Source organism: Rutilus rutilus (assembly GCF_951802725.1).
Source record: "Rutilus rutilus genome assembly, chromosome: 20".
Taxonomy (NCBI): domain Eukaryota; kingdom Metazoa; phylum Chordata; class Actinopteri; order Cypriniformes; family Leuciscidae; genus Rutilus; species Rutilus rutilus.
In genome coordinates this window covers 35,222,683-35,249,831 of record NC_140225.1, presented here as the reverse complement: position 1 = coordinate 35,249,831, position 27,149 = coordinate 35,222,683, and the positions used below count along the sequence as shown (strand labels likewise).

Here is a 27,149-nt window from a genome sequence, read left to right as displayed (position 1 = left end):
CCGCTCGCATGAGGAGGTTTTTCAGGCAACTCGACAGAAATATTTAGCAAAACTGCAATGGAAACAGTTTGTGCGCATTTACAGTCACCTGACGCAATGACGCGGTGTGTTTGGACAGAACTCATAAAAGACAAAAGAATTACAGGAATCCTGAATTCTAAACCTCAAAGAAATGGCCTCAAGACCTGGATGCAGATGAGGGAGTACGGGAGTGTACATGTGCAGCTTTAAGAGTCGTTCCTTACCATAAACGCTTGGATAACACGCCTATCTCCTTCGACTAATAATAATGGCTAGTGTGGCGCTGCCATATATAACCCTAGCAACATTCATCGCCACTGGAATGAGTTCTCGCCAGAGGGAAAAATACGTTTTAGTCGCATAACATCGGTTAACGGAAACGCCATCATTTCACCATCGTTTATTTAGAAAAAAAATAGAAATTGCGCAAATCTGTAATGGAAACGCACCTACTGTGAATCAAGAGCTGAGATTCAGATATGATGATGAGTGTTTCCTTTCTGACCAATCAGAGCAGAGCAGCTCTCAGAGAGGCGGGGCTTAGAGAGACTGAATCCTCGAACGAACCGTTTCAGACACTGAGAGAAAAGAGCTGATACTGCAATGGAGATTATGAGGAAATGTGTGTTTTTTGTGTGTTTGTATACCTTGGATGCATATAAACCTTCTGTAGGAGAATCCAAAACAACATTAGCAACCTTTAAAATCACATAATGGGGCAGTTAAATGTCTTCAGTTGAGGGAGGACCTTTCACATGCTGTGTGACTGGTGTATGCTTATGTTCAAAAAGAGCATACTAGGATTATACAATCTGCCTGTCACTGTGAGTTACAAACATTTCCCTTCAGAGCAGTTTACACACTAAATATTACTCTAGAACACCATTAAAACCGGCTTCAACAGCAACCTCACGTGGTCACATGACCATCCACACTGAACAGAACATGCTTTCTGAATGAATACCCAGCAGCCTAGGTTTCAAACCAAATGTCTTTGTTATTATATCTATTCAACTAAAGGCTCATTCAAACAACACAAAATAATGAACAACCTTGTTTAATTGCAGGACCAAATTTAATCTGAAAATTGTAAAAAATATCAAATTTATACAAATGCTCTTTAACGGAGATGGTGCTAGTTAGGAAATTGTACAAAAATGAGGGGAAAAACAAGAAGAGCTAGTAATCTAGAGTGTGACGCGAGTGTTGTGTGGACAGAGCTGATCTGAGATCAGACAGCAAACACTCACTGCAGTTTCATCTCTTCAAAACCAACATCGCAAATCTAGCCTGAATCACAGACGTCCGATTATAAAGGTTAATAACGGCCTCGCCCGACACTGGCAAGAGCTCCTGTCAATCATTAAAAAACACAAACGTCCAGAAGAACTCGTTAAAAAAGAGAGTCGCCACCGTAGAGCAGCTCTTCAGTCCCAGAGGTCAGAGTTCAGCCAATCCAGCGTTCATTAGCGCGGCTAGTCCTGCTAGCCTCCCATCAGCCCCTGCTGCTGTGATTGGCTGCTGCGCTCCTCCGGTTCAGCCCGACACACACACACACACACGGCTTTATGAGCCCAGACGGGGCCGCTTGCGTGGAGCCTGCTCCTCCTCCTCCTCCTCTTCCTCTTCTTCATCATCATCATCATCTGGATAATCCACCAGTCCAGTCTGAGGAACACACGCAGGATTAGCACACACACACACTGAGAACACCACCAGTCTGCCCCATAATTACACATGGACAAATTAGCCCACAATAATTCATATTAAAAATGGCAACAAAAACAAACAAACTTTGGTCCCCCTAAAGTTTAAGATTTGCACTGCTCAGTGTTTCCGCTTGTTTTACACACACATAATAAAACACATATTTCCCTCGCGGGTCAAAATGACACAAAGTCCTACAATTATACTACTTTTTTCCCCTTTTTTTCCCCTTAATTTTGACCCTTAACTAATTTTTTTAAAATTGAGTGTTCATCAGAGGGGTCCAAGACCCGAGGACTTCTGTCGCACTTCAACCACGAATACACACAAAACAAAAAATTATGGATTCGAGGAGTTTTGTGGTTACAATTTTAAAAAGTAACAAATCGTTCCCTCTCAAGTCAGTCTGACCCCCTTAGGAATGAATGGAGTGTGAGGAATGCTTCAGTTCACATAGAAACACCTAAGAATGCTCAAAATTCTAACTAAAAATGCTAAAACTTTACCAAAAAATGATTTTATAATGTCTACATGTGTATCTGAATGCACACTGAATGAACTGACTTTAGGACCCAGAGGAACAGCTCATTTGCTCCATTTAAGGCCATCTAGAGTCATGAAATATCTTATATTATTATTTTATTTCCACAAGAGATCGGCAAAGATATTTAGACCTGAATTAAAAGGGTTATACATGCAATTGTTAGTTATTTTGAAGAGTGTGTGTGAGTGAGTGAGCGAGCAAGCGTGTGTGTGTGTACGCACCCGTGGCGTGTGTCCAGCAGGAGGCGCTGCAGGCCTAGAGCCGCTGGACGAAGAGGAGGGCGGAGGCTTGGAGCCGTTGCTAGCATTAGCCGCCGCTGAATGAGCGAAGGTGAATTTAAAGCTGCCTGTGGTCGAGCGCTTCGGCTGGTTCTCTTTATCCTGACTCTCTTTAGCTGAAACCAGAGGGAACACACGTAATGTTTGTGTTTTCCATGCATATCCAGACCTGGAAATCACTGATTCTGAAAGCAGGAATACCTTTCTCGCTCTCCATGAACTTGCCGTAGTCACTCTTGCTCTTGTCAAAGCCGGTGTCGGACACGTCCTCCTCTTCCTCCTCCTCGTTCAGCCACATGTCCTCGTCCTCCTCCTCGAAGGAGCGCGCGTCTCTACGGTACCTGTGAAAAGAGCATGCTGTGTTAGTGTGTGTGTGTATGTATGTATGTATATATATGACTGTGAAGTGTATGAAGTGTCTAGTGCAGTAGTCCAGTAGTGTGGTGGTGCTGCTAGTTAGTGCGGTGGTGCTGCTAGTTAGTGCATGCTGCGCCTTGCTCTCCGTCTGTTACTCCCTCCTCCTGTTACTCCCTCCTCCTGTTACTCCCTCCTCCTGTTACTCCCTCCTCCTGTTACTCCCTCCTCCTGTTACTCCCTCCGCCTGTTACTCCCTCCGCCTGTTACTCCCTCCGCCTGTTACTCCCTCCTCCTGTTACTCCCTCCTCCTGTTACTCCCTCCTCCTGTTACTCTCCCCCGCCTGTTACTCCCTCCTCCTGTTACTCTCCCCCGCCTGTTACTCTCCCCCGCCTGTTACTCCCTCCTCCTGTTACTCCCTCCGCCTGTTACTCTCCCCCGCCTGTTACTCCCTCCGCCTGTTACTCTCCCCCGCCTGTTACTCCCTCCTCCTGTTACTCCCTCCTCCTGTTACTCCCTCCGCCTGTTACTCCCCTCCTGTTACTCTCCCCCGCCTGTTACTCCCTCCGCCTGTTACTCCCCTCCTGTTACTCTCCCCCGCCTGTTACTCCCTCCGCCTGTTACTCTCCCCCGCCTGTTACTCCCTCCGCCTGTTACTCCCCTCCTGTTACTCTCCCCCGCCTGTTACTCCCTCCGCCTGTTACTCCCTCCGCCTGTTACTCTCCCCCGCCTGTTACTCTCCCCCGCCTGTTACTCCCTCCGCCTGTTACTCCCTCCGCCTGTTACTCCCTCCTCCTGTTACTCTCCCCCGCCTGTTACTCCCTCCGCCTGTTACTCCCTCCGCCTGTTACTCCCCTCCTGTTACTCTCCCCGCCTGTTACTCCCCTCCTGTTACTCCCGCCGCCTGTTACTCTCTCCGCCTGTTACTCCCCTCCTGTTACTCTCTCCGCCTGTTACTCCCCTCCTGTTACTCTCTCCGCCTGTTACTCTCTCCGCCTGTTACTCCCCTCCTGTTACTCTCTCCGCCTGTTACTCTCTCCGCCTGTTACTCCCCTCCTGTTACTCTCCTCCTGTTACTCTCCCCCGCCTGTTACTCTCTCCGCCTGTTACTCCCCTCCTGTTACTCCCCTCCTGTTACTCTCTCCGCCTGTTACTCCCTCCGTCTGTTACTCCCCTCCTGTTACTCTCCCCGCCTGTTACTCTCTCCGCCTGTTACTCCCCTCCTGTTACTCTCCCCGCCTGTTACTCCCCTCCTGTTGCTCTCCCCACCTGTTGCTCCCCTCCGCCTGTTGCTCCCCTCCGCCTGTTGCTCCCCTCCGCCTGTTGCTCCCCTCCGCCTGTTACTCTCCCCGCCTGTTACTCCCTCCGCCTGTTACTCTCTCCGCCTGTTACTCTCCCCCGCCTGTTACTCCCCTCCTGTTACTCTCCGCCTGTTACTCCCCTCCTGTTACTCCCTCCGCCTGTTACTCCCCTCCTGTTACTCTCCCCGCCTGTTATTCTCCCCGCCTGTTACTCCCCTCCTGTTACTCTCTCCGCCTGTTACTCTACCCGCCTGTTACTCCCCTCCGCCTGTTACTCTCCCCGCCTGTTACTCTCCCCCGCCTGTTGCCTGTAAGAAAGGTGAGAAATCAGCCCAGAACTACACGGGAGGAGCTGGTCAATGACCTGAAAAGAGCTGGGACCACCGTTTCCAAGGTTACTGTTGGTAATACACTAAGACGTCATGGTTTGAAATCATGCATGGCACGGAAGGTTCCCCTGCTTAAACCAGCACATGTCAAGGCACCGTCTTAAGTTTGCCAATGACCATTTGGATGATCCAGAGGAGTCATGGGAGAAAGTCATGTGGTCAGATGAGACCAAAATAGAACTTTTTGGTCATAATTCCACTAAACGTGTTTGGAGGAAGAAGAATGATGATGAGTACCATCCCAAGAACACCATCCCTACTGTGAAGCATGGGGGTGGTAGCATCATGCTTTGGGGGTGTTTTTCTGCACATGGGACAGGGCGACTGCACTGTATTAAGGAGAGGATGACCGGGGCCATGTATTGCGAGATTTTGGGGAACAACCTCCTTCCCTCAGTTAGAGCATTGAAGATGGGTCGAGGCTGAGTCTTCCAACATGACAATGACCCGAAGCACACAGCCAGGATAACCAAGGAGTGGCTCTCTAAGAAGCATATCAAGGTTCTGGCGTGGCCTAGCCAGTCTCCAGACCTAAACCCAATAGAGAATCTTTGGAGGGAGCTCAAACTCCGTGTTTCTCAGCGACAGCCCAGAAACCTGACTGATCTAGAGAAGATCTGTGTGGAGGAGTGGGCCAAAATCCCTCCTGCAGTGTGTGCAAACCTGGTGAAAAACTACAGGGAACGTTTGACCTCTGTAATTGCAAACAAAGGCTACTGTACCAAATATTAACATTGATTTTCTCAGGTGTTCAAATACTTATTTGCAGCTGTATCATACAAATAAATAGTTCAAAAATCATACATTGTGATTTCTGGATTTTTTTTTTTTTAGATTATGTCTCTCACAGTGGACATGCACCTACGATGACAATTTCAGACCCCTCCATGATTTCTAAGTGGGAGAACTTGCAAAATAGCAGGGTGTTCAAATACTTATTTTCCTCACTGTATATATGCCCTCCTGCAATAGAGCTTGTGGGTCCAGGATAGGACTGTTCAGCCATCAAAGATCTCACTGTACAAGGCTTGGACGTCATCATCGGATTTCGATGGACAGCCGAAGAGAGAGAGAGTGTGTGTGTGTGTGTGGGGGGTTGCTCACACACCTGCTCAGGCCTCGGCTCTGTCGCTCCTTCTCCTGCTCGTATCGCCCCTTCAGGCCCTTGAAGGTCTGCACATACTCGATGGACTCCAGCGCCGGGTAGAAGTGATCCACGATGTGTGCGATGAGGGACCTGATGTCCTCCTGATGATCAAACACAGCGGTCAGACGCCAGAAGATGGCCTGATCTCTACTAGCGATGGGTATCCAGAACCGGTGCCAAATTTACAAGAACCGGTGAATCGATAAGAAACATGCATTTCGGTTCCACTTATCGATTCCTGTGTGCACGTTTTAATGTGATTTAAACCAATCAAGCGTGAGACGACTCGTGTGCTGTATTCTGTATCATCCAAAGCACGCACAGAAAGAGATTTTAATGTGAGGAAAACAGTGTCTCGCGCTTGAATGGATCCGTGCAGCTCTTAAAGTGACAGTAGGCTGTCGTCTCTATAATAACACTAATCAAACAACAAAAAATTCAACTCGTTCCTGACTGAATCACTTCTGTTACTATATTTGTAATGTATATTATTGTATAAAGTGCAGTGTTATTTAACATTTGATTACAGTCTCTGAACCTGAAAATCTTAAAACACTGTTTATTTCAATCGTATCTTTGTTCAGTTGTATCTATTTCTTGCGATTGATAATTTTTTATTTGTTCTTTTTTAATTACTGAGTGTTTATTTGTCTTTAATAATGTTTGAAGTTTATATTAGTCGAGCTAGTTGTTCTTTGGTGTTTTTTAAGCACAGGTAAACGTTCCTTGTGTAAGAGTTCTTTAGCCTGTTGATGTTTTCTCATGATATTCAGCCACAATTAAATGTTTTGCAAGAAGACTGATATCTAAGGTTTATTTTTACCATTCTGGAATTGAAATTAGGAATCGATAAGCAGAATCGTAATCTTTAAAATTCCAACGATACCCAACCCTATTCCTCAGCACTATGCTTTTACTGGAGCGGGAACAGAAAGTGTCTCAGGATCCCCAGCCCTACTCACGACTCTGATGAACTCGAAGAGCTCCACGACGGCAGAGTTCAGCAGGTTATATCTGGTGCCGTTGTCCAGCAGGGCGTTGATGACCGGCTCGAACAGGTTTCCCTTCATGATGTAGCGGTTGTAGTACTCGTCCTTCAGTCCGATGATCCTCCTCAGGAACCGCAGGGCACCTGCTCAACACACACACTCAGTCAAGCCTCACTACAGTCTGAGTCCAACAGTTATTGATCCGATGGATCAGATGTTTGCTCTGCATTTCATTCACAAAATTCTTATTTCACATGCATCACACTGAGAGCTGTGAAAAATATAAATGTAGGCTAAACTATACATTATGAGCAATAACAAAAAAGGGATAAAACAGAACAAACACCTGCGTGAATGTGTGTGTGAGTGAGATGAGCAGTGTTGCTGCACTGGACTGAATATTAAACCGCATGTCCATCTGTCTTTAGTGTGTAATGTTGCTGTTTGAGCATGAAGAAGAGTGTCAGTGTTCCTGAACTCCTGAAACGCCTCCACTGTAGTCTTGAGTTTCTTCCAGAATATTCCTCATTTAAATAATTAATACGCAGAGTAAAGGGGCGGGGCCTGGTTGAGTTAGTTAGTAGTGTTAAACTGGCGGTTATGGTAAGGGGCGGGACTTTCCCAACACATTTGAAGCGCTCGACCAATCACAACACTCTGCTCCAGCCGACCAATCAGAGCACAGTGAGCTTTTCAGAAGGAGGGGCTTCATAGAGACAGGAAGTAAACAGAGCGTTACTGACAGACTGGGAAGAGAGGAGCTGCAACAATGGAGAATATGAGGAGAATAATCAACATTCAAGCAGGAAAACCTGTTCTAGTAGAGCCTGAAACAACATCAAGACTGATAGTGGATGCATGTCAGGTCCTCTTTAAACACAGGTCGTCTGTGGCATACGCTCGTGGAGAGCACATGAGCGATGACCATCATGATGACTGATACTCACACAGCGCCAGGAAGGTGTGTTTGGAGTTCATGAGCGTCAGCACTCTCCGCAGCAGGTCTTTAGTCATGATGTAGTTCTTGATGTGGTACGTGTGGTGCTCCACGCAGAAGGTCAGCAGCTCCAGGATCAGAGCCAGCAGCTGCGCCGTCTGGAAGTTATCTGAGGCACACACACACACACTCAGCAGAGCACATGCGCGTGGAGTGACGTGTGTGTGAAGTGCGTGTGGCGTGACCCGTGTGTGGCGTGACCCGTGTGTGGCGTAACGCTAGGCTCGACGCATGTGACGTGTGTGTATGGCGTTTCGATCGGCTCTTTTATGACTTTGAAACATGCACTCGTCTCAATGAACGTGACGTCTGCCGATTAATTTATTATTATTATTATTATTAAATTGAACAAAGATCACAGGGGACACAAGGTCGAGGTAGAGCAGAGCAATAAAGTAGGCTACATTTTCAAACGAGATACAGTAAGAGATAGTCTAAAAAAAATTATTCATAAAACATGTAAAGCAATAGAAATTAAACATACAATACATGATTAAAAATAAATAGAAATAAATAACATTGTCATCTTCAGGAAATCAGGAGGTCACTTATAATGACACCATAATCTTTTCTTTAACAACAGCAGTTTTAGCGGGTTTGTTGTTAGCTGATTAACAAAGAGAGTCATAGAATAACTTTAAATCAACACAGAAAAGCCTAAAATTGGGCTTAGAATCAGTGACTTTACATTTATGGAAATGAAACTGGCCAAAAAGTTACAAGTTTTAATCTGCTGTCCCAAATCAAAAACAGAACATTATGTCAAAAATAAAAAGTTTGTTGTAAGCAGAGAATTAACACCAAGCTTCAGTATAGCATTTCCTTTAACATATTTTGTTTCCCCCAAAATTCGTTTGATTTATTTAATTATTTATCTCCTCGCACATTTAATTAGCCTATTTATATATTAATTTAGTCAGGAACATGGGTGGCGCTAGGGAGGGGCTAGCAGAAGCTTCAGCGCCCCCGAGACAGACGAGAGCACCCCGACAGGACCCCGACAGGACCCCAACAATCATTTCTGGAAGCAGTTATACTCAGGCTGTGTTCTGGGGCAGCCCTGAACCCCATGGTGAAGGAGAACAAATAAGACGACTTATCTTGTTATTTATGAGTCATTATTTTCAACATAATATCTTGTTATTTATATATACATAATAAGGGGACATTTCTAATCTGCATTAAGCCACATGAAGCGTTCTTATAATGGTTTTCTATGGGAGGAAAATGTGTTAACGTGTAATTATACGTTGCATTTACGTGACGGCAGCGTCTGCGTCTTAAATTGAATGGAATAAATAGCAGAATAAAAAATAATAAAAAAAGACGTTGAGTGAGACGTTCGAGACGAGTGCATGTTGCATTAAAGACCCGACCGGAACGCCTTATGTGTGCAGTGTGACGCGTGTGTGTGTGTGTGTGTGCAGCGTGACGCGTGTGTGACGTGAGGTGTACCTGGACACACGGGGTTGACTCTCGCTGATCCCTCAGTCAGATCTGTGGAGAAACACACACACGTGTCAGTGCGAGCAGTGACACCGGCTCAGCTCCTGCAGCTCTGAGGTCAGTGTCTCACCGTGGTCCTCTTCAGAGGTGTTGGCCAGCAGAGGAGCCGTCAGCACATGCATGCAGTACTTGTAGAAGAAGCTCAGGAACTCGCTCTTCTCCGCTTTCTGTACACACACACACACACGTTTTAGCCATTCAATTATTATTGTGACCTACGCTGAAATGGAGTCATCTTCATTGGTTTCTGGAGTCTCAGAAGAAACACTGACAAAAGTCTTGACTTTTCGTGCAACATAACAGATATGAACATTTTAAAACAGCAAATGACCATCCTCAGATTCTCAGCCAATCAGACTCAAGCTTTCCCCAGATCAGACTGTGTCAGCAGTTTCTCAGACTGTTGCGCTCAGCCTGTGAGTGTGTGTGTGTGTGTTACTCACGCTGGCCGGGGCGAGCAGGTTCTCGCAGTGTGTGTGTGTGTGTGTGTTACTCACGCTGGCCGGGGCGAGCATGTTCTCGCGGTGTGTGTGTATGTGTTACTCACGCTGGCCGGGGCGAGCATGTTCTCACGGTGTGTGTGTATGTGTTACTCACGCTGGCCAGGCGCAGGTTCTCGCGGTGTGTGTGTGTGTGTGTTACTCATGCTGGCCAGGGCGAGCAGGTTTTTGCGGTGTGTGTGTGTGTGTGTGTGTGTTACTCACGCTGGCCGGGGCGAGCAGGTTCTCGCGGTGTGTGTGTTACTCACGCTGGCCAGGGTGAGCATGTTTTTGCGGTGTGTGTGTGTGTATGTGTTACTCACGCTGGCCGGGGCGAGCAGGTTCTCGCGGTGTGTGTGTGTGTGTTACTCACGCTGGCCGGGGCGAGCATGTTCTCGCGGTGTGTGTGTGTGTGTGTTACTCATGCTGGCCGGGGCGAGCATGTTCTCGCGGTGTGTGTGTGTGTATGTTACTCATGCTGGCCAGGGCGAGCAGGTTTTTGCGGTGTGTGTGTGTGTGTGTGTTACTCACGCTGGCCGGGGCGAGCAGGTTCTCGCGGTGTGTGTGTGTGTGTGTTACTCACGCTGGCCAGGGTGAGCAGGTTTTTGCGGTGTGTGTGTGTGTGTGTGTTACTCACGCTGGCCAGGGCGAGCAGGTTCTCGCGGTGTGTGTGTGTATGTGTTACTCACGCTGGCCGGGGCGAGCAGGTTCTCGCGGTGTGTGTGTGTGTGTGTGTGTTACTCACGCTGGCCGGGGCGAGCATGTTCTCGCGGTGTGTGTGTGTGTGTGTGTTACTCATGCTGGCCGGGGCGAGCATGTTCTCGCGGTGTGTGTGTGTGTGTGTGTTACTCATGCTGGCCGGGGCGAGCATGTTCTCGCGGTGTGTGTGTGTGTGTGTGTTACTCATGCTGGCCGGGGCGAGCATGTTCTCGCGGTGTGTGTGTATGTGTTACTCATGCTGGCCGGGGCGAGCATGTTCTCGCGGTGTGTGTGAGTTACTCATGCTGGCCGGGGCGAGCAGGTTCTCGCGGTGTGTGTGTGTGTGTGTTACTCACGCTGGCCAGGGTGAGCAGGTTTTTGCGGTGTGTGTGTGTGTATGTGTTACTCATGCTGGCCGGGGCGAGCAGGTTCTCGCGGTGTGTGTGTGTGTGTGTGTGTTACTCACGCTGGCCGGGGCGAGCAGGTTCTCGCGGTGTGTGTGTGTGTGTGTTACTCATGCTGGCTGGGGCGAGCATGTTCTCGCGGTGTGTGTGTGTGTGTGTGTTACTCACGCTGGCCGGGGCGAGCAGGTTCTCGCGGTGTGTGTGTGTGTGTGTGTGTTACTCACGCTGGCCGGGGCGAGCAGGTTCTCGCGGTGTGTGTGTGTGTGTTACTCATGCTGGCTGGGGCGAGCATGTTCTCGCGGTGTGTGTGTGTGTGTGTGTTACTCATGCTGGCCGGGGCGAGCATGTTCTCGCGGTGTGTGTGAGTTACTCATGCTGGCCGGGGCGAGCATGTTCTCGCGGTGTGTGTGTGTGTGTGTGTGTGTGTTACTCATGCTGGCCGGGGCGAGCATGTTCTCGCGGTGTGTGTGTGTGTGTGTGTGTGTTACTCACGCTGGCCGGGGCGAGCAGGTTTTCGCGGTGTGTGTGTGTGTGTGTGTTACTCATGCTGGCCGGGGCGAGCATGTTCTCGCGGTGTGTGTGTGTATGTGTTACTCACGCTGGACGGGGCGAGCATGTTCTCGCGGTGTGTGTGTGTGTGTGTGTTACTCATGCTGGCCGGGGCGAGCATGTTCTCGCGGTGTGTGTGTGTGTGTGTGTTACTCACGCTGGCCGGGGCGAGCATGTTCTCGCGGTGTGTGTGTAAGTGTGTGTTACTCACGCTGGCCGGGGCGAGCATGTTCTCGCGGTGTGTGTGTGTGTGTGTGTGTTACTCACGCTGGCCGGGGCGAGCATGTTCTCGCGGTGTGTGTGTGTGTGCGTGTGTGTTACTCATGCTGGCCGGAGCGAGCAGGTTCTCGCGGTGTGTGTGTATGTGTTACTCACGCTGGCCGGGGCGAGCATGTTCTCGGGGTCGATGAGGGTCCTCAGGAGCCCCATCAGCTGCACAGCACCGCCCAGCTCAGGGTCCGAGTCACAGATCATCTGCTTGATGACCACGTTAATCAGCAGCACGTCCTGCACACACACACACACACACACACAGCCGTCAGCACGCTTACACCGCTCATCTGAACAACCTCTGAATTCTGAAATCTTCACTGAACATTATTTGTAGCGCACCTCAAACACTCTCAGGCTCTTCAAAGACGGATCGCGGTCTTAAAGGGGACATCTCATGCTAAATCCACTTTTTTACCCCTTAAATGCATTTAGTTGTATATTTGGAGTGTTTAGAAGTACAGAAAAGTTGAAATTAGTCTCTTCAGGTGCTTCGTTGATATCTTTATATTCTGTTTTGGTCATATTTTGCAACCTGTTCCGATTTTTCTATTCTCTATTACGTTTTTTGAACAATTACGTCACAGTATTTGCAGCGGAACTGCCAAATAAGGACATCGACTCCCGGCCCAACACTTCCAGCAATCCTCCATTTTTATTTCTCGCTGTGATTTTGTAGTCTAAGCTCAAGGATGCAGAAGTTACGAGAGGGTGAGTCAAAATGTTGGGTTGTTGGATGTAGTAACCCACACGCTTCATTACACCGTCTCCCAGCATCAGAACCTCTTCGAAGTGCCTGGTTGAGTTTTATTTTTAACGGAAATGTACCCATAAAGTAATTTTTGTGTGCGCGAACGCGAAGCACTTCAAGGATAACTACTTCAGCAACAACAGGGTTTATCTAGCGGCACAGAAACTTTTGGACATCCAAGATTTGTGTCTACACAGAAAACATTTCAGCATTGGATAGTTTTTTCGTTTTATTAAAGTGTTGTTTTATGTCAGCTGAATGCCCGGAACGCTTTTCAGAGAAGATAAGGCAACTTATTTAGCACAATTCACACGGTAATTCAGGAAAAAAATATCTCCGAATGCTCCACATGAAAGTTTGGTCTTCCGACCTTTTACCACCGTGTCGATTTATTTTGATGAATATGCGTGTGGGAGAGAGAGCAAGACAGCGCCTAGTTTGGAGACGGTGAAGTCTTGTTTACACTTTCGCCTGGCTCCGAAGAGAGAGTGTGCCGACCGGGTCTCTCTCTCTGCTTGTTCTTTCAGTTAAACATGCACCCTGTCACAAGCGCAGCAGTTCATCTACATTACTCACCGATCAAATAAGACTTTGGCGGGACAAAAAAATCGATTTGGCGGGCGCTAAAACAAGTTCAATGCAGGAAAATTGTATCTCTGCTATCAAACTACAAAAATGTCCGAACGGGGTGGAGTTAAACCCAGTGTCACCTCTGCAACCTGGAGAGGGGGCGGGGTATGAAGTGTCTCATTTGCATTTAAAAAGACCCTAACCCTTCTTTTCTGTCTTTTAAAGAAAATGAAAAGCTCGTCTTCACTGGATGATGATGATGATGATGATGATGAAGTGTCCATGTTTTCTCAGCTGTCGGCACGAAAGTTTTGGAATGTTGAAGCTCTGAACGTCACAAATTCGCGTCGCGGCTGATGTGAAAGGTTTTGACGCGAACTATTCGCACACGAACTATTCGCTTTTTCATTTCGCTTTTTCGTTACGCATCCGGTGTGAAAGGGCCTTAAACCATGTTTTTTTGGCAAATTCGGCAAACTACCTTATCTTTAACGGTTACCGTATTTTCCGGACTATAAGTCGCATCAGTCAAAAAATGCGTCATGAAGAGGAAAAAAAAACATAAGTCGCACTTATTTAGAAATTTATTTCACACAAAAAAAAACGTTACGGACGGGACATTTCTCCGTTACGGACATGAGCGCCCTGGAAGCGGCACTAAAAGACTGCTTTAAAACTTTCAGAGACCTCAAACAGAAAGCACAAAGCCTGTCTTTAAATTTAATTTCGTTTTGTATTAATTGTCTCTTAATTTTAATCAATGTTTCATCAACCAATTGCCTGGATTTAGTAAATATAGCAGACATGTAATCAGGACACGGAGGCGCCGGCACGTGAACTGGAGCTCGTCTCATAAATGAACCGAAACTCAGCGTATGAGGGAGCCTACTTGCCTCACAGACCTGAGACATGTATAGAAAGCTTGAAAAAATGTCTACTTTTAAACAGAACAATTCAAAACGAAAGAAAACAGACTGCTCTCTGCTTATGTCATCCGTATGAAATGTGCATTTCTCTCTGGCGCGTCCACTACTGCGAAGATCCTCAACTTCATCTATGCAGCCGACACTGACACAGAAAACACTTGTTTAAGAGTAAAAAAATAAAATGTCATATTTGACATATTCATAGTAATTACTTTTGCCAGTTCTTTGTGACAGCTTTTAGGTGCTTTATTGGCAGCGCCACCCTTACATGACATGAACGCGTCACCACCGCATCAGCACCGAAAACATGGAGATTTTTTTTCTTTTTGGGGGCATTTTGTCTGTGTTCAGGCTTTCTCAGTTGTCTTTAGGTTAATGTTTCAGTTAACAGTTTATCAGTAGTTTTCAGGGGTATAGGCTACAGGAGCAGCATGTACTCTCGTGGCTGTAGACGGTAATGTTTTCTCTTGGTTCATGTCAGTCAGTATGAATTAATTTTGATATATAATCCGGAAAATACGGTACTTTACCATCTACGGTGTAGAACCCAAAAATATTTCCAGACACTACTCATTAGATGATTTGGGGTAGAATTGTCCGCTCAGGCTGGCCGTTCTGCGCGTTATCTTCCATTTTCAAAACAGGGTGGCTGTTGGGTATTATTCGCTTGATTTGGTCACGGGCCTACGCTACAGTACGCTTACAGCGCCCACTACTGGATGAGATGCCAAACAATAAAATAAAAAGCAAACGGTCTAATCATAGACTGTAAAAAATGCGCAACACATGGCACTTTAAAAACCGAATCGTTTATTTATAGTTCCATTACGGATATTTCACGCCATGTCACGCAAAAATTGCTGCGTGTGTGTGTGGTGTAGGGTATAACTGCTGTGTGTGTGAGTGTGTGTGCTTGTACAACTAACTTTGTGAGGACCAGTTTGAGTGTTAGCCCAGTGGAGTGAGGACAGAGAGAGTAAAGGACATGTTGGGCCGGTCCTCAGTTTCTGAGAGCCTTTAAAGGCCTGTTTGAGGGTCAAGACTTGGTTTTAGGGATAAGGTTATAATGAGGTTAAGGGTCGGCTTAGGGTCAGGGGTCGGGTTAGTTGTGATGGGTAAGGTTAGGGTAAGCGGCTAGAGACTGCATTGTGTCAATGAATGTCCTCATAAAGATAGATGTACAAGAATGTGTGTGTGTACTCACGTCATCAGCCTGCTGTGGCTCCTGCATGACGAACTCTCGCACCATCGACGGGCTGAACTCCACCAGGTAGGAGAAGATGTCTGTGGCGGCGGCCTTCACCTGCACGTCATCCATGCCCTTCAACACACACACACAACATGTGTGTATGAGCTCATAGAGACGACACACATATCAACACAACAAGTGTGTATGAGCTCAGAGAGACATCACACACAGTTCAACACACACACTGCGAGTGTGACGTCTCTATGAGCTCATACACACGTGTTGTGTTGTGTGTGTGTCGTCTCTATGAGCTCATACACACGTGTTGTGTTGTGTGTGGGTCGTCTGAGCTCAGAGTGTGTGTGTTCACTCACCAGCACGATCTCCAGCGCGGGTAAGATGCCCAGGTTGGCCAGTGTTTTGAAGAAGGCGTCTCTGTTCTGCGGCTGCAGGGTTTGTGAGAACGCACAAAACTCCTTGAAGAAGTTCACCTGCGGGTGTGAGAGGAGACGGGGTGAGCCCCTGCCGTGTCAGTGTGTGAGTGTGTGTGTCTATGAGTGTGTGTGTGTGAGTGTGTGTGTTAGAGGTGCAACGCATCACAAAATTCACAGATCGGATCATTTATGTTTTTTGAGCCACGGATCAGATCATTTTTCGGATCAACAAAAAACAACATTATATACACATATAAGCTCAAGTGAAGTTCTTCGACACCACAGTAAAAACTACTAGCCTAACTGATAAAGTTCAACATTATTAAAAACAAATGAACAGTCAGTAATAAATTAAGAACAAACACACACATTACAAGCAAAGATGAACACTAAATAACAAAGTTACAGAGTCTAACTGTAATATTCAGGTACAGAAATGAATAATTAAGCCTAAATGTAAAATAACATTATTTGTTCACTGTAGAAATTAAATAGTTTAATCTTTGTTAAAGCTGTATTGTTGTTTTATTAACATTAATGACAGAGAACAGCAGGAATATTAGACTGCTGTCACTTTAAGACCAATTACTGACAAACATCCGGTTTCTTCCTGTTCACTGACGACAGAACCGAGAGAACACTGGCAGAGGCGGGGTTTAGACAGAACTGTGTGTGTGTGTGTGTGTGTGTGTGTTAGGGATGCTCCTTTCGATTAATTTTCCCGACCGACAACCGGCACTCTTTAATCGATTATTAACGGTTAACTGATAAGATTCCAAATAAAAATGACGCGTATCTGTGACCCTTTAAAAAATAGTTTTTTTTTTTTTTAAGGGTTTATTTTAACGTGCAAAGTGCAAACAGCAGCATACAGAACAGATCAACAGAACCTGGATTCAGTTTAAATTTTCACGCACCTGCAGCATTTCTGACAGTGAGAGAAAAACAGAACAAAATAATACAAATAAAAAACTAAATAGGCCTACACTAAATATATTTTTTAAACTTAAATAATTAACAAATTAAGATGACAAAAAGAAAACACTGAATCCGTTTGAACAAAGCTTTCAAAAAACGGATTTTTTTTTTTTCTTTAGACTAAGATTTTTCGTTAAATAAAAATAGCAGTAATAGTAGCAATAACACCTTGTCTAATTTTTATTTAAAAAAAGCAACATATCAATCAACGTGATGTGGGGTCAGTCTGGAGCGCAGCCTTAACAGTCAAACGCGAAGTGTATATTCGCATGGCGTTATTTACTCGCTCTAGATTACTCGCGGGATGTTTTTCTTGTTTTTCGCTTCACTCGCGAATAAAAATATACCGCGCAAAGGAGTGTGTCATCATCATCAACAACAACACAATTTCTTTCTGCCATAATTTTTCCGTCATGTCTGAAATAAATGATATTGCTGCTCTGTACTTGTTGTGGAAGTCCCAAATACGGAGGAAAGCCAAACGCCGACGTATCTGGGTTCACATCACCATCCAGAGGCGCACTCAACTCGGTGAATTTCACCTCTTCACGCGAATTTTTTGCTCGAGTTGAAATTTTTCAACTTGTCTTGCGTGGAAGACGCGATTGAGGCCATTATCGAGCTTTCGCGGCAAACGCGTCGCCCAATTCGCGTCATTCGCGTCTTTGCATTGACTTTGTATGTAATCTACTCGCGCAAATAATTAAATTCGCGTTTGGTGTGAACACGCCATTAGACCCGCGGCAGAAAACACCCTCTCCTATGGGACGGACCGATGTCCCGGGAATACACAGGTAACGTCTCGCTAGAGACGTGTGTAATAAATATAAGCTATATAGTATTTTATTTTTAAACCATGCAGCAAAAAAAAAAAAAAGAAGCTTAAAAAAAAAAACGTTTTAAACCGTTTAACTGATAGTATTAATCGGTCAAAATTTGTACTTTCGGTTAACGGTTAAACGGTCAATATGAGCATCCCTAGTGTGTGTGTGTGTGTGTGTGTGTGTGTGTGTAGTACCAGCTCTCTCCTCTTGTCGTCCTCCGTGGCTTCATCCGTCAGCTGAGCGAACACCTCCGTCAGAAACTTCTCATCCTCCTGAAACACACACACACACACACACACACACACACACACTGCTGATTGTTTCTACAGGCTTAAACGCATCATCATTTCTGTTATGATGAGAATATTGCTTCATAATAATAATGTTTTTTTAATGTCCCTTCTTCTCACCAAGGCTGTGTTTGATTAAAAATATTGTCATATTGTGAAATATTATTCCAGTGTAAATCATCTGTTCTCTATGTGAATATACAGTAAAGTGTAATTTATTCCTGTGATCAAAGCTGGATTTTCAGCATCATTACTCCAGTCTTCAGTGTCACATGATCCTTCACAAATCACTCTAATATGATGATTTGATGATCAAGAAACATTTATGATTATTATCAGTGTTGAAAACAGTTGTGTACAATTTTTCGATGAATTGAAAGTTCAAAAGAAAAGCATTTATTTGAAATAAAATCTTTTGTAACATTATAAACAAATATCAATTTTGGATTCCTGAAGGATCATGTGACACAGAAGACTGGAGTAATGATGCTGAAACATCACAGGAATAAATGACTCTATATGTCCACACAGAACACACAGACAGTGGTGAAGTTTTCCTCTGGAGTCCCCCCCCCCACACTCACACACACACACACACACACACACACACACACACACACGGTGAGCGAGCGCACCTGCAGCATGCTGACGATCTCCACCTTGTTGAAGAAGATGAAGGAGGAGAGCGTGGACAGGAAGTTCTCCTCGAACACGGAGGGCGTGGGCAGGATGATGTCCTGGATGTACTGCACGCGGTAGGTCTGGTGGATCTTCTGCCGCAGCTCGGAGTCGGTGATGGGGATGACCTCGCGGAAGCGGGCCGTGTGTGTGAGGAACTCGCGGTGTCTCCGCGGCTGGGCCAGCGCCGGCTCGTACTCCAGACAGCCCACCACGTCCATGATGCAGTCGTCCGAGAACAGCACCTCGAACAGCGAGGCCTTGTTGAGGAACAGCACGCCGCGCACGATCTCGTACAGGTGGTGCAGCGCCTGCGGGACACACACCGTTCACACGTCATTCAGCTGCGCGTGTGTGTGCACTGTTAGATCCTCTGTGTGTGTGTGTGTGTGCACTGTTAGGTCCTCTGTGTGTGTGTGTGTGTGCGCACTGTTAGGTCCTCTGTGTGTGTGTGTGCACTGATAGGTCCTCTGTGTGTGTGTGTGCACTGATAGGTCCTCTGCACGTGTGAGTGTGCGCACTGTTAGGTCCACTGCATGAGTTTGTGTGTCTTGATGTCCACGTTATTGTTCAATAAAGTACAGTGGCTGTAATATTTCTGACGTAAAGAAGTGGCCAGATATTAGAGATGATGTTCATTGGTTCAGTGGCCGGAGCTAACGCACGGGAACTGTGTCGCTAGGAGATTAGACACCGCTGCCAATCACTGTTTGCTCAGGCAAGTGTTCTTAGTGTTTAACAAGTGAATCAACTTCAAATTGCTCTATTGGTTTATAGCTCTATAAAGAAGTTATTTCTCCAGCACTTTTGTAATGTTTTTAATAATGAATTTCACCAGTATCCGACTCGTAGTAGTAGTCTTATTAGGCCTGACTCTCGTACGACTCAAACACAGTTTAGTGTATTACACAGGGGGTCAAAGGTCTTCCCACATCACCTACTGAGGTTACTAAAGAACAGTTTAAACAGAGTAAAATTGTTGCTAGTAAGGTGTCTGAATTTTCCATATGGGTTTGTGCTCTAAATCCAATTTTAAATTGTTTTATAATACGTTTTTAATTTGTTAAAGATAATTGTTTGTATGGAGATTTCCTCTATTTAAGCCCCTGAGAGTTTTTGGGTAATTGTCCATCACATCCTCTTGAGAAACGTATAACACTGTTTTTATGCTTTTGTTGTGAAAATCAAATAAATCAAATCAAATGAAATTAGAGGGTTAATGCAGCAGATACACTGCTAACTACATGACTAAAACATAAAAATAACAAGCAACTCACATTGCCAGCGTGTTCACACATCACAATAACGCTTTAAGCAAAGCCGGCGAGCTCGCAGGGCAGATCATACGCTGCCTCACGCTAGTGTTGGGTGATATGCTCCATTTTCATATCGTCCTATCGTCAGCCTGTGAGATCGGTGATACACAATATTATCGTGAGGGGGCGGGACTTACTTATTTGATTATTAACTTGCTTATTTACTCGTTAATTTGCTTGTTTTATTAGTTTGTTTTATATATGATAATTGTTTTCTATTTTGCTAGCAAAGGTGGAGTGTTTATTAATAGGCTAAATCAGCTTATTTCCCAGTATAGTGAGGTAAAGAAAGATCCTAATCATTCTTGTATCTGACTCAGAGTATTTCAACATGTCAGCAGGAAGTGTACGGACACACATGATCCTCTCATGCCGTTACAGATGCAGCATTTTGACTGTACTTCTGCACGAGATGGGAACACGTTTTAACAATTTCTTGGGTCAAGAAAGAGTCGGAGTTTGTGATATATGTCCTCCTACCAGTGCTCTCTCTGTCTGGATGCACTTCACATATGCGCACCACACTTCAATAAGCCCAAAGAACGCGGGTTGTGTTTTAAATGCCGGGAGAAATCAGAGGCAAAAATCTAAAAGTCAATCGGTTTATACTTAAACTTATGACTTGACTCCGATAAAGGAAAACAGGTTAATGTGTTTATAATGACATGCATTGTCAGTTTATTCAGCATAATCTAGTTAATAACGTGCATCATGTCAACGTGCTCATTCCCTGAGAATGAAAGCAGAAACGGACTGAGCTTTCACTGCATTAATGACACGTTCTCTCAGAGACGACGGTGGATATAACGCTAGGCTAGAGCAACTATCTTCATTTACTGGAGTCGTGAGTTTAGAGTTGTGCTGCGTTCGTGAACTAAAGCCTGTTATTAGGCCTATATAATTTTAGTGATATTATTATTATCATTAATATTTTGTAATTGTATTGTTTTTAGTGTTATTAGTGTCATTAAATGTTTTGTTAATGTGCTATGGAAACGAAATACTGCCAAACAGCGATGCCGTCTTCATCTTGGCTCTGTATAAGAATGATGCGTCTGTTAAAACAAGCGCTCTTGACAATTTGTGAATGGATCTCATACGTAGGGCCCTATGATTTCTGTGATGCGGAAAACGCGGACGGAATCACGGAATTTACACATGAAAACGGAATTCTCTTATACGCACGGAATTTGCATATGTTTGTTGACTTCTTATTTTTTCAGTTTAAAACAACAAACGTACAAAGGTCTCTACCTAAACCCAGAGCCATATAGAGAGCCATCTGTCAATACAGTTAATATACAGGGATGCAAACAGCGCGCTTTTCAGTATGAGTGCAAGCGTGAACCTTTTGCGCGCTCAAGTTCGTTATTTCAAATGTAGGCGCGCGGCAAGCACGCTCATAATTGAAGCGCCAACGCGCTTATTTTTTCCAGGCATTGAAACAACATTGAAAGCTCAGTCAACATAAAGGATGGGGGTACACCACAAACACTACGGGTGTTTTTCTCTTCTCCGTAAATAAATCTTGTAGCAGAGCTACAGCAAGCGTTTTTCGGTGGTGGAAATCTAACGTTATTAGCTACTAAAACTTCTTTGTCGTTGTGGAGAGCGCAGTGCATGGTTGCATAGCAACGTCAGAAGCCACGGGAAAATCGGACCGAATTTTACTATTAATAATAAAAGATAAGCTAATATGCATTTGTATTTGTAAATGTCAGTATCATTGTAAATGTTTATCTTTTTTGACACATTCTTTTTATAAAAGTGATTTAAAGGCTTAAATATGCGAGGTTTATCTTTTTATAAAACATTATTTGTGAAAAATGATTTAAAAGCTAATTTAATCTTTAATTTAATACTCATCAATCCTACCTTGTAACTGTTATTTTTGGATTCTATTAGATTTGTTGAAGGTTTGGCTGAATTTTGAAGAATTTTGAATGTGCTTTGCTGAATATATTAACAGTTTAAATAAAAAAGCTGAATTGTGAGTTTGTGTAAGTACATTTTTAAAGGTCAATACTGCTTAAAAGTGAAAAGAAAACAAGAAAAATCCGAAAAGGCTAAAAATTATCCAAAGAAACGGAATTTGAAAAAAAATAAAACGGAATTTGAGAAAAAATAAAACGGATTTCATAGGGCCCTACATACGCGCGCCGGTGAAGTCGCAAGTGTGATTATGTGGTGATGTCGTTATGAATTTAGGCAAGGCAAATTAATTGTAGTTCCTAATTAATTTAATAACAATACTAGCTTCATAATAATAATAATGATTTAATACATGGGAAAACGAGCTAATTATCGTATTGATATCGTCAAAGGCATCTGCCAGCAGCGAGATCTCTGACTATCGTCTATACACGATACTATCGTCTATCTGCACAACCCTACCTCACGTCCACATTCAGTTCTGCGGGATTATGGGTAACACACACATCTTGCAGGCATTAGTTACGCTTGAACCAGTGGTTATGTCACACCGTAACTGTGCTAACGACGCCAGTCTGTCTGTAGTCCATATTAAAAGTTAGCTAGCCAAAACTACACAGTCCGCGCAAAACTGCGGGTTCACAACACAACTACAGTTAGCGGAAGTGGCTGACCGGAAATCTAACACATTATATTTAAAAAATGGCGGCGCCCGCTCTTGCGTGAAGAATGAGGTGGATAGGGTGCGTTTCCATATTTGGCAAAGGATGTACGGTATGTGTGTGTGAGCCGAGCAGAAATCTGCAGTTGTCATCTGCAGGAGATAGAGCTGGGCGGTACACCGGCTCATAACATGAGTGTGTCTGAAGGAAACTGACGGCCCTCAGAAAAGTTTATTGAATCTTTCTTTATCTTTCCTGGTAAAGCAGCGTTTATGAGCGCCTCCTGCTGGACGTCTTTGTGAAACCTGCAAATCTGTATTAAAGGAGAACTCCGGTCAATTTTAACACCTATGTTAAATGTTATGGTTTAGTACCTATGATCACGCGCGTGAACTCGACAATCGATTACTATGGCCTTCCACCGAAAACAGGATGTAAACAAAGGTATGAGCGCTGGCTGAATTAACTTAATTTTTATTAATATCTCTAACATCTACTGCAGTCAGATCCACTCGTGTTCACTCGGAAGGAATCACTCACATTTTCTGTGCACTTGTAATGACACTTAAAGGATGTTAAGAGGCTAAAAAGCAGGCTTACTACTTGCCCCATTGAAGTCAATAGGGTGCAAATTTTAAAAATAGAATAACTCGGTGTAGGCAACACCGATTTTTGTCGTTGTTCTCTGTATTGACAGCACGCCAAATGTACAAAAAAATGAGCTCAATGTTAAAATTGACCGGAGTTCTCCTTTAATCCTAGTGTGGATGTTTCTACAATATTCACTCATGACAGTAAAATAGGGCATTCTGAGTCAGTCTACTGCAGTATTTCCTCTCTCACTCAGTCGAGCATGTGGTTAACACCCAGTCATGCTTGAAAAAACAAAACCTGTCGTATACGTGAAACCGGTATAGTTTCGACAAATACGGTGATCTGGACTAGCGGCGAGCACTAGCAGAAGATGCTCGGCTGTGCGGTGAAGTAAAGTGTGATGATGTGTGTGAAGTGAAAGCGTAACTGGCCTGTCGGTGGTGTGAGTCCTCGCAGGAGCGGAAGAGCAGCAGCAGCTTGCGGATGAACCCTGAGCTCAGCAGAGCTAGCGCTAGCTTCTCGCGGCGCACGGGCGAGGACAGCACTGACGTCACCAGCTCCGCGATCTCCTCCAGATGCTCCGGCTCGCAGGCCGGCAGGTCCAGCACATGAGCCGACTCCAGATCCTCCAAACGCTCCTCCTCAGACTCATCCATCGGGTCCTGCGTGATCTCCACCGACGGGTCTTTGCCCTGCACCTGCACACACACACACACACACACGTCAACAACAGCAGAGCCTCAGTATCAGCGACCACGAGTCTTACCTACTTGTTAAAGTTCCCCTGTAGTCAAAAAGTTTATCCTTAAAACTCAAGTTTATCCTCAACCCAAAATGACATATTTAAATGTTTTTTCCTTGTCTTCATGCCTTATATCTTGAATGTAACTCGACACCCTTGCCTCATTTAGTATACGCGGCTCTATGAATATGCATGTTTATGTGTCTATGTGGTGTTTTTAATGTGCTTTAAGACGAACAAGTCGACACCATTGCTGAGTATTTCCTCCTTAAAACTGCAGTGAACCAAAGACAGTCTCAAACACACGCTTTGAAATCGCTGGTGTTTCTGACGTCACAAACTACCTTGTAACCAATCAGATCAACGTGTGATCGTCAACCAGTGGATCTCTGAGCTGAGTGAGTGAGTGGAGGCGGGGCTCAGAACTGCGCATACTAAATGAGGCAAGGGTGTCGAGTTACATTCAAGATATTGTAAGGCATGAAGACATTTAAGGGATGAAATTATTGACTACAGGGGGACTTTAAGATGAACTAGTCTATGATGAGGTGTCTGTTCTAGAGGCCGACCGATTAATCGGGCCGATTTCTGGCATTTTTTATGATTAGGCATCCGCAAATTAGGGTGATTAATATTCAGGCGCATCCGTGGGCAGCTAAGCATGATGAGGAACCCGAGACACAAGATCACAGTCTCTGCCTGCTAACTCTCTGAAGAGGACTACCGGGAAACTTCCCAAGAAACGATAATGTTCCTGTTTTTAAGCCTTTCCTATTTAAATATCGAAGCACACGTAGACTGGAAAGTACCCGCGTCTCTCAGTTTGGTACTCGTGATGTGTGTGTGTGTGTGTGTGTGTGTGTGTGTAGCAACACACATCCAGATCACCGCGTCTCGAGCGTGTGAATAGTAAACTCTTTTATATCTTCCTGAGCATAAGAGGACACATTCACACTAGGGCCATATCGAGTTTACGATATATCTATATGTTTTTAATAAACAATATGGAATGAGACAAAACTGTTGTTTATCTCAATATAGCCTATAGTAGTTTGATAAGAGCGCATCTGAAAATAGCGGAGTGAGCTGGTGCGGGGTCAGTGCACTGACTCGTCCTAAGCATGAGACAAGCGTTATAATAATACAGCCCTTCAGATGCTCTGACATGTGCTGACCGACAGATGCTCTGACATGTGCTGACCGACAGACACTGGCGCTGTTTAATGTGTTAGAGGTGCATAACTTACATTTCACAGGTCTACTCTTCATCTGTAAATGTTAGAAACTAGAGTAAACTCCGCTAAACTCCACACTCCGTGAACGAGCGCCGGCGCGCGCACAGACTGAGCACAAGAGAATAGGAGCGCAATAATTCTAACAAAAATATACATATTGCTAAAATATTTTTTATTGAACAATAAATGTGCTATATGTAGAATTTGAAACGTACAAGTAAGTGATTACTTATGGTTATTTTATGTAAGTTTTTGTGCACTTTTAACGTTTATTTGACGGTCTAGATTTTTGATGACCTGTAATGTGTATTTAATATTTAACGTATACATCATTTTTATTTTATTTTTTATACAAGTGCTCTGAGGCTTGTGTTTAATTAAATGTTAATAAATGTCTAATTTAAGCAATTTTCTGTATTACTTCTTATTAACTGTTCGATTTTATGAGATGAAGAAAAAAAGAAACGGCAATTCGGCCAAAAACAAATCGGCGGAGTATATATAATATCAGCCATCGACCTCTAACCATCGGCCAGAGAAAACCCATATCGGTCGACCTCTGGTTTGGTCTTCGGTCACGTCGTCTTGTTCGATCCCTTATGGAGGGCTGTGTAAAGAAATGATGGAATTTCATTTTGTACCAAAAAAGGGTAATCTGCTTTATACAACACAAGTGTCTCTGTCTCTCGTTATTTCTCATGCATACATTACTCTGGGTGATCTGAACTGCATTTTACAGATAATAAACAGTGGTTACATTTTTCTCCATAAGGGACGACGACAGCGAGGACGACAGTCACATGGCAGTCGGAATGAAGTGGCCAAATCCCATTTAAGTTTCATTCGGATTCAGTTTAAAACCTTTTCTGATTCGTCCAATAGAACATGTAAACTCTTTAAAGCATGAGGTGTGACGCAGGGAAGGAGAGATGGTGTGTGTGATCACAGTTAGTCTGGAGCAGAAACACGTCGTTGCTGAATATCTTAAAAGAGGAGTTGAAAGACGCAAGATGTAAGTGTTGAAGAAAGTGAAGGCGTGGATGAGGAGGATTGGTGGCACATAAACGAGCACATCGTCCTGATCACTTTTTAAAAAAAATGAAATTAATAACTTTTTTACAACAGAAATGAACCATCACCGAACTTACTTAAGCTGGACTGTGACGCTATTTTCTTCTGGAAACAAACTTTGTTGTATTATTTTCCTGTTATCTCTGTAAAGCTGCTTTAAACGATCAGTATTGTAAGAAGCGCTGTATAAATGAAGGCGACTTGACTTTACTCAGTCCTCATGTAAACACTGTGTTCAGAGTCATCATGTCAATGAACGAACCTGACAGATCTTCTCCCAGATTTCGTCACAGCCGGCTTTCTCCTGGAAACTCAGAGCCAGGTCGTAGTTCTCCGCTTCGGACCACACGATGAGCGTGTCCTGAGGGGTCAAAGGTCACAGGGCTCAGGCAGGGTTAAGAGAGACATCTATTTAACACTCAGATGGAAGCGAGCTGAATCTGAAAGCATGAGGATCGTGTACCTGCTGTTTCTGATACGCAGTGCTGGTGATGATCTTGGACTCCAGCAGCAGTGACCCTACACACACACACAGAGAGAGAGAGATAGAGATCAGCTCGGGGTCACGTGATGATGATGATGATGATGGTGGTGGTGGTGAAGAGGCTCGTACCGTCGGACTCTGCGGTGACCGTGAGCGAGGTCTCCTCGTCGGAGCAGCACACATGCCCCGTGCCCCGGTCCTCCCACTGCCGGTCCTCGTTCAGCGTGTACAGCTTCACTCTCCTCCGGGTGTCGCTCATCTTCACTAGCTCAAACCTCTCCGACACTAGCAGTCCTGGCGCATATTCACCTCACTAAACTAGCACTGTCTGCCCTCGCATCCACACAGCCGGGAACTAGACATCCTACCGCACTAAACCACCAGTTTACCTCACTAAACCACCTTACCCTATGGAAACCACCCGACGAGACTAGATCAACGGTCTATTTAGCTCTAACCACTCGCTTTAATATCTCCAATCGTTCATCTTAAGCTCACGAAATCAGTAGAATGAGCCAAACCTCAGAGTTTCAGCCTCGTGATTCTCAGACTCTCGCGTGAACGGTCTACGGTCTCGTCTAACTGTGTTTGGCTCTCGGTTACGGCTCTGAATGAGCGTTAATCAGGTCGGGTCGTTTAAATGTTTACGTGAATGTCCGTCTATCCGCCGATCGCCGCCATCTTGTGTGTCTTTCACTTCATCGTCGCTCGTCTGATGATGGCGCGGGGTTTCCGCACACGGGCTACGGAAGCCGCGGCAGGACACGCTCACGCGCAGCCGTACTGCAGTCACCATGGTTACCACAGTCAGTCAGCGAACACTGCTCGAGTCCCAAAA

The 27,149-nt window shown here is 44.9% G+C and overlaps 1 protein-coding gene across 1 annotated transcript; it reads right to left on the bottom strand.

Annotated features, from left to right (window-relative positions):
• Positions 1 to 1,074: 1,074 nt before the first annotated feature.
• Positions 1,075 to 27,031, bottom strand: ppp4r3b (protein phosphatase 4, regulatory subunit 3B). The gene is made up of 17 exons (XM_084392030.1): positions 26,441 to 27,031; positions 26,291 to 26,346; positions 26,090 to 26,188; positions 23,211 to 23,477; positions 18,233 to 18,586; positions 17,502 to 17,579; positions 15,446 to 15,562; positions 15,087 to 15,203; positions 11,741 to 11,872; positions 9,305 to 9,401; positions 9,184 to 9,225; positions 7,679 to 7,837; positions 6,705 to 6,874; positions 5,704 to 5,843; positions 2,752 to 2,891; positions 2,494 to 2,666; positions 1,075 to 1,689 (listed from the first exon to the last, which is right to left on the bottom strand). The coding sequence occupies exons 1-17, from the start codon at positions 26,568 to 26,570 to the stop codon at positions 1,588 to 1,590; spliced, it is 2,373 nt and encodes a 790-aa protein (XP_084248156.1). The 5' UTR covers positions 26,571 to 27,031; the 3' UTR covers positions 1,075 to 1,587.
• Between the last annotated feature and the right edge of the window lie 118 nt (positions 27,032 to 27,149).

Excerpts from the sequence above, each read along its gene's own strand:
- ppp4r3b (XM_084392030.1), bottom strand. The coding sequence starts at position 26,570 with ATGAGCGACACCCGGAGGAGAGTGAAGCTGTACACGCTGAACGAGGAC. Across the intron at positions 18,587-23,210 it reads AGGACTCACACCACCGACAG|GCGCTGCACCACCTGTACGA; the intron begins GCCAGTTACGCT and ends TGTGTCCCGCAG. Across the intron at positions 6,875-7,678 it reads ACACACCTTCCTGGCGCTGT|GTGCCCTGCGGTTCCTGAGG; the intron begins GTGAGTATCAGT and ends TGTGTTGAGCAG.